The 7,145-nt window shown below is 34.1% G+C and overlaps 1 protein-coding gene across 1 annotated transcript; it reads right to left on the bottom strand.

Annotated features, from left to right (window-relative positions):
• Positions 1-29: 29 nt before the first annotated feature.
• LOC116141619 (phospho-N-acetylmuramoyl-pentapeptide-transferase homolog) lies at positions 30-5,198 on the bottom strand. The gene is made up of 8 exons (XM_031427095.1): positions 4,835-5,198; positions 4,527-4,601; positions 4,091-4,305; positions 2,743-3,193; positions 2,562-2,626; positions 1,795-1,988; positions 808-1,016; positions 30-565 (listed from the first exon to the last, which is right to left on the bottom strand). The coding sequence occupies exons 1-8, from the start codon at positions 4,961-4,963 to the stop codon at positions 383-385; spliced, it is 1,521 nt and encodes a 506-aa protein (XP_031282955.1). The 5' UTR covers positions 4,964-5,198; the 3' UTR covers positions 30-382.
• Positions 5,199-7,145: the final 1,947 nt, after the last annotated feature.

Raw genomic sequence — 7,145 nt, 5'->3', positions numbered from 1 at the left:
TTAGAAATCCATTTATTTAAACGCAGATCTGGTAATAAAAAGAGAACCAGATGGGAATTATGAACATCTTCTAACAGACCATAAAAGTAATTTTCCTTGTTCTTTTGCTTGTCAAAAAATTACATATAAGACAGAGCTGCTTACTGCTGAAATTGATTTACTGTAATCCGTGGAGCATAACTGCTGGAATTAATATGGCTCTTAGGCTGAAGTTGGAATTACAACAATCCTTCATCCACAAATGTAATCGACAGGAATACTCACCGTGTACACTGTTCTATTGCTTTCCTTTGTTAAAGATCAAAAAATGAATTAAGTTAATCTGTGATTTGCCGTTGCCTAACTACAAAATCAAATGAGGGAAGGGGAAATGCTTCCAGAATTATGCTGATATAAGACCTACATATCCAGCGAATAAAGCCAACACTGATGACATAACATAAGCGCCTGCCACGATTATCGGCTCTTTGAGACCACATAATTCCAGGTGATGATGAAAGGGTGCCATTCTAAACAATCGTCGACCAGCTCCAAGCAAGCGCTTTGTTGTTTTGAAGTACAATACCTAAAACATATTTACAGTCAATAATCAGACCCAGGAGATTTGTGCATTTGAGACACAGTTATCACCATTCATTTCTTAGTTCAAGCTGTATCATGTCAACGTAATATATGTGTTGAACCCTTCTAGGCAAACTGAGAAAAGAACATAATCATTATTAAGATCAATAAGCTTTTACCGCTACTAGAGGGCATATTTCCATCAACTCGTACAAATTTTGTAGAAGTCTCATGAATGGAACATACCTGCATAATAACAGACAGAGCTTCTACCACAAAGATCCCAGATGAAACAAATAATGGTAAAAACATTCCAGTACAAGCGGCCATTGCAGCCAACGCACCACCAAGGGCCAAGGATCCAGTATCACCCATAAAAACAGATGCTCTGTATCGGTTGTGCAATAGAAAACCAACACATGCTCCTGCCATTGATGCTCCAAATATAGAAAGCTCTGGTTTGGAATATAAATTTGCAGTTAGTGCTAAAGAACAATCCAGTAAAGGTCTTCAAGTATGTAATTCATGGACTACAAACAATTATAATTGTACTACAAAAAGAAAAACAAACGATTGTATCATTTGGACATCAAACTTCAAAATAACCAAATATTGAACATCAAGGCAATATTTCAATATCATGTCTCAAACCATCATGAACCGCATTATAGTGTTTACACTAGCATAATGGAGAGGTGATACAGAACCAAGAACCCACACCTTATTATTTTTTTAAGAATGATTCTTCATCAGGAAGCATAATGGTATAGGTGCAAAACTGCAATTATTTAGCAGGAGTTTAGTTATGCAGGAATTGATTGTTCCGCACAGCTCAAATAAGATGAAACTGAGGTGTAATTAAACATACAAGTCATTTAAAAGTGATAGTAAAATTTTGCAGGTCAAGACAATTGCTTTTGCATTAGTTACGTGCTTTATCAAAAAAAGATTGACAAAATGAAAATTTTGTCTACAAATTATAATTTTTTGCAGTATAAGTACAAGAACAACACCACATTCATGCCATGAACCAAAACTTAAAGGTAGGCCAGATTCTTAGTCTTTTTCAAACTTTAAGCACTATACACAAGGCATAATACAAATCTTCAGCATTTTATTAGATATAAGCAAAAGCAACAATAGAGGATAAATTAATTATAGTGTCTTAATCAAACTCTAAGAAGAAGATCCTCTTTTATGTCAAAATGTTAGTTCAAAGAAAATAATTCTAACCTGGACATATTGGAAGCACTGCAACTGACATTCCAATAAAAGCCAGTGCAGCAGTTCCTGCAGCCAGCCCATCAAGACCATCTGTCAAATTAATCCCATTTCCCATGGAAACAAAAGTAAAGGAAGTCAACAACAGATAGAATTTTCCCAAAAACAGAAGGCCAAGTGGGGCAGGTAGAGGAACCAACATTTTCCTGCATACGAAATGAAGATTATCTGAGTAAAAGCAACATTCAAGGAAAAAAATATTCATAGAAAATCCAAACTGCAAAGTAACATTTGGGCACTTATTACAGAGATGTCTGTCATGTGATATATTTTCTACAGGAAACTATACATCAATTTCTAAAAAAGAAAGCTTAACAATTGATTCAATAGGTCTTCAGAAGGGTGCCAATTTTTTTATTTTACTTACATTGTCAATGTTCTTACACCTTTAACAAACTTAACTGCCCATACAGCATTTTCAGAATAAAATGAAATGAGATGTTCTTCATCATGGAACTACTAACTATGTTTTTCTCAAAAATCCACCGTGTTTCCAGCAAAAGTCCACTTTTAAACCCACTTTCAGAACCTCTGTTCACTTCTTTTATTATAGTAATTTTATAAAATATTACACATGCTCTGCTCCAACATCAAACAATCCTTAATGAGATTACTAGAACACTGAATTCCCGCACAGTACTTAAAACTTGGTATTCTGTTGCAAATATGTTAGTTACCATCAGAAAAATGTTGATCAGATTAGTTACAAGAAGCTATACATGCCATATGGAGACGATATATTTGTGGTATTCAACCAAAACGAAAAGCACGTCCCAACAGCTATCTGTAAAGAATCATTACTCAGAGTTACTCACATAATTATCAGCAATTAACTTTTTACATAAGAAGCAGTAAGCCTAGAAAGTTTGGAAACAAAAAAGTAATGACAAAAATTTTTACCTCCAAAATTAATCTTAACCATGCAGATATTCCACTATTATGATTCTTGATGAAGCTTAACATGTCATCAATTAGCCCAATTACAGCAAATGCTAGAGTTGCAGCTGATGCAGCAGAAACTTCAATAGAAGAGTAACCTGCAGTGGCTTTTGCTACAGCCACCCCAATTGGAACAAAAAACAGTCCACCCATTGTGGCAGTTCTCTTTTTCCTGGCATGCTTAGGAGGCCCTTCTTTCCTGATGACTTGACGAATCTTTAGACTTTTAAGCAATGGGACACATATATAACCCGCACAAGCGACTAAAGCTGCTGATATAAAAAAGGGGCGGGTCATGTACAATGGTGCCAAGGGCAGTCTGACGATCTTCCATCCCCACCAATCCACAAATAAAAGCAGCACCGTCAAGAAAGTTATCAGTCCAAGATTGTTAAACAATCCAAGTTTGATCCTGCAATTACAGAGAGTAATAGATCAAGTTAATCAAAAGAAAATATTGCCCATTTAAGTGCTGCTTCTCACTGAAACAATCAAATTAAGTCATCCTATATGTTTTACAATTCAGACAAATGACGCAAACCGATTACTAGCATATCAGTTAGCACCACTGAGAGTAAAAAAAAAACTTTTTTTTTTACTCAATGAGGAAGAGGTTCTGGCATTAAGGAAACTACACTCTTGAAGAACAAATCACAAATCACAAAATTCAACATTATTATTTTATAGGTATTTCAGAAAACACTGATCATAATATCTATTTTATCACAAACCACCAAAATAGCCCTCCAATGTAATATAGGAAATATCCAAATAATGCTATCAATAATAACTTATTAAAAGGTAAAGAGTTTGATCAGTAAGTGTGACAAAATATAACAAAAATCAGAGCCATTAAAGTAAGCTTCATAACGAGAATTTGTTGGCCTTAAAAATGAAGGTATAAGCCACAAGATATGATATTATCTTATCTTTCCCTTATGACTTGATTACCAACCCTGGCAAAATGATGCCAAAAATCTGCTGGGCTCGTTGGTTGCAACTATGAGTGCCACCGTTAAGAACCCCATCTGAGGAATATGAGAGTGGAACATTCAAATGTCTACTAGACTATAAAAATTGCACAAGCTTCTAGAGCCAATACATGTTCAACTCTAGTGCAATATGAAATTTGTGCCATAAAGAAAAATGACTCAAACCGTTGTAATGAAAGTTAAGTTTACTAAGTCAAAAGCGCAAATGGCACAAACAGAATTGGTAATATATGGTGAACAAAGCAATGCCAACTTTCCACATCATAGAACAAAATGGTACAACGTCGAACAAATACACAGTTCATTAATACACCTGCCTGTATCTTTTGCGTATTCTCCCCATCATTGCAAGCCTGTATGAAGTTACTCTCAGAGCTTCATCACTTGACGCCGACTTAGTAGGCAAATCAATATCACTCACTGGGTTTAGTACAATTTCTCCATCACTGTCTTCTCCGTCACTAGATGAAAACATGTACCCCGCAGTCCCCTCATTGTCACTCCAGTTGTCAAGTGAAGAAAAACCAAAATCCTATAAAGCAAGAAAATAAAAAGCATTAATGAATGCAATTCAAGGGGAAAAAAAAAGTCCATTATCTCTACTAGCAACTAAGAAGATCATCCATGAAATTGTCCTTGTTTAAATTCAAACTACAGTATTAAGTTTTTGTTTTTATCCAATGTAATAAATATATACGCAAAAATGTAAAAAAAAAAAAAAAAAATCCATTTGAGTTTAGAAACACAAAATACCTCATCAAAGGCTTTAACTTGAACAACACTATGCCGCAATCGACACCCACATTTCCGAATATTTGATCCATTTAACTACAAGAACAGATAAGCAGCCATAATAAACATAATGACTATATCAGAGTACAACCATTAATACGATCGACACAACTTTGGAATCTCTAATACCAACCTTAAAAAAAAAAAAAAAAAAAAAAACTTATGCTATTTATTTTCCTCTAATGATCCACATAAAAAATCTGTATCTATTATAATTCATATCCAACTTGTACAGCTGGATTCGCGTGGACTTGAATGAGAAAGCGTACCTTTACACCGTAAAAGATATAAGAATGGCGACGCCGAGGAACCAAATCGAATCGAGGAAAACACAACCTCTTGCGAGATTGGAAATGGCGTAGATTCTGAAGATTCAGAGACGATGAATGAGATTGCATGACTACTCACTAACAAAAATAATTTCTGAAAATGAAACTGGAGAGTCCTTCAGCAATCATCAATAAGTTAAGATCGTAAAGAGAGCGGTTGAGTCCATTAAATGGGAGAGGCATATCCGAAAGAAGAAACGGTTTTTTTTTTTTTAATAATCGAAGAAAAATAAAATAAATAAAAAATAATAATTTCATCATTAAAATGGTGTTAACATGGTGGCGGGACAAGAAATCCAGGTGCTTGCTTTGCTTACCCACTCGGAAATTCCCGGAACATTTTGTACGTTTAACTGATACACGCGTGGGCAAAGCGCGTGGACGGAAGTGCTTTCGTACGTTATACCCAATGAAGTGTTCAAAAGTTGACTCTTACAAAATGTTGTTTATACACTTTTTCTTACGATCTTTAACGGATAATTCACTTTTTCTTACCATCTTAATAATAGTTCATAATTAGTCCGTCATAATTTATAAAATAAGGTTTATTATAAATTAATTAATTATAAATTATTATATCAAAATTATGGGAAAAAAATATTATAAACATAACATTTTTCTATCTATTTTTGAAGTTGTTTAAAAGATACAAGATATCTATCATTTTAGAGAAAGTAATTTTTTAATGTAAATAAATTATAGTTAATAATTTGTTAGCACTCTTTTATATTAATAAAAAGTCGCTCAAATTTTCTCTCTCCCACCTTGCCAACTCTTATTTACTCTTTGATGATTGGAAAATTGACAAATTATCAAATTTAAAATTACTCTTCCCTCTTCGAGTCGGGTGGGAAATTTTTTGGTTTTATAGTATTTTCCCTCTCATTACGTTGTATTATTCTTTATCTCATTATGCCATTATAGCAATAACAGCTTCTAAATTACAGTATTTTTTCCTTTTTCACCTTATTCCATCTCTTTTTTTTTTTTTTTTTGGCTAATCACCATGGGTGAACAATGTCATAGTAGAAGATATGTGCTTTGGAAAATTAATTTGAATATTCTTCCAACATCAGAAGCTATGAATGAAGTTGATGACATAGCTAAGAAAGTTAATATGCATGTCAGCAGGAAAAATCTCACAAATGAACAAAGATAAACTATTTTTTAATCTCTATAACGAGCTACTATCAATGTCAGTTTAAGCTATGGAGACATATTCAAATTTTAGACGAGGGATTTTGAATTTGTTGGAAATAAAAGGCACACCAAGAAACAGAAAGAGAAAGAGAGAGAGAAGACGAAACACTAGAGAAAAAGAAAAAGAGAGGAGATAGGGGTCATAAAATGAGAAAGAGAGAGAGGATTACTCAACTTTTTTGTCAAACGATACTTATTTTAGATAAAAGTAATAAGTTTAAAATGATATATATATTGAAACGGATGGAGTGTAAAAGAAAGACAAACTGATGGATACAACTTCTGTAGTAAACAAACTGTGTAGAAAGAAAGCTTGCTTCAAGGAAGACGTTATTTGCCCCCACCAATTGTGTGATGCACCGGGTCTTGCAAATATGCCTCCCAGATACAGTAAAGCATTATTATGGTTGTCTGCATTGTGCACTGACGAGAGCAAACCTGGATACTCTTGAATTTTGCAAGCCTGCCAAGAATCAGTGTTATATTTCTGCAGTAATGGAACACTGGCTTTTATTCTAGAAAACTATGAATGGTTTATGCAAGGAAAGGTTTGGAAAATGGTAGAAGAAGGGAGATTTTTCAGTAATTCTAGAAGTATGGAAAATGGGCACACAAAGGCCTTATTCATAATGTTGTAGGAACCCTTTTATTTAACTCACAACCATTCGCTCATGTCACTTTATTTTTAGTCGTAGATGAAGTTAGTGGTTACAGTCTGAGATTGAATACATGGAAGCAAGTTGAAGATTATCCTTATGGTGATCATAATTATAAGTTTTAGTATAAGTGTATAACCATAGCCATGGGAGCTTTGTAAATGGTGCATCTCATTGGTTAGTGTATCCATATATATTAAAAGGAGAACGGATTTAGGGATGGAGAGGTTTGCAGTGGTCAATTATTGCTTTAAATAAGAGTTTGTAAATGGTGCATCTCATTGGTTAGTGTATCCTTATATATTAAAAGGAGAACGGATTTAGGGATGGAGAGGGTTGCAGTGGTCAATTATTGCTTTAAATAAGAGTTTGTAAATGGTGCATCTCATTGGTTA

Source organism: Pistacia vera, unplaced genomic scaffold (assembly GCF_008641045.1).
Source record: "Pistacia vera cultivar Batoury unplaced genomic scaffold, PisVer_v2 Contig1116, whole genome shotgun sequence".
In the NCBI taxonomy this organism is placed as follows: domain Eukaryota; kingdom Viridiplantae; phylum Streptophyta; class Magnoliopsida; order Sapindales; family Anacardiaceae; genus Pistacia; species Pistacia vera.
Note: the sequence above shows the minus strand (reverse complement) of the source record. Positions and strands in the feature narration are given on the sequence as shown.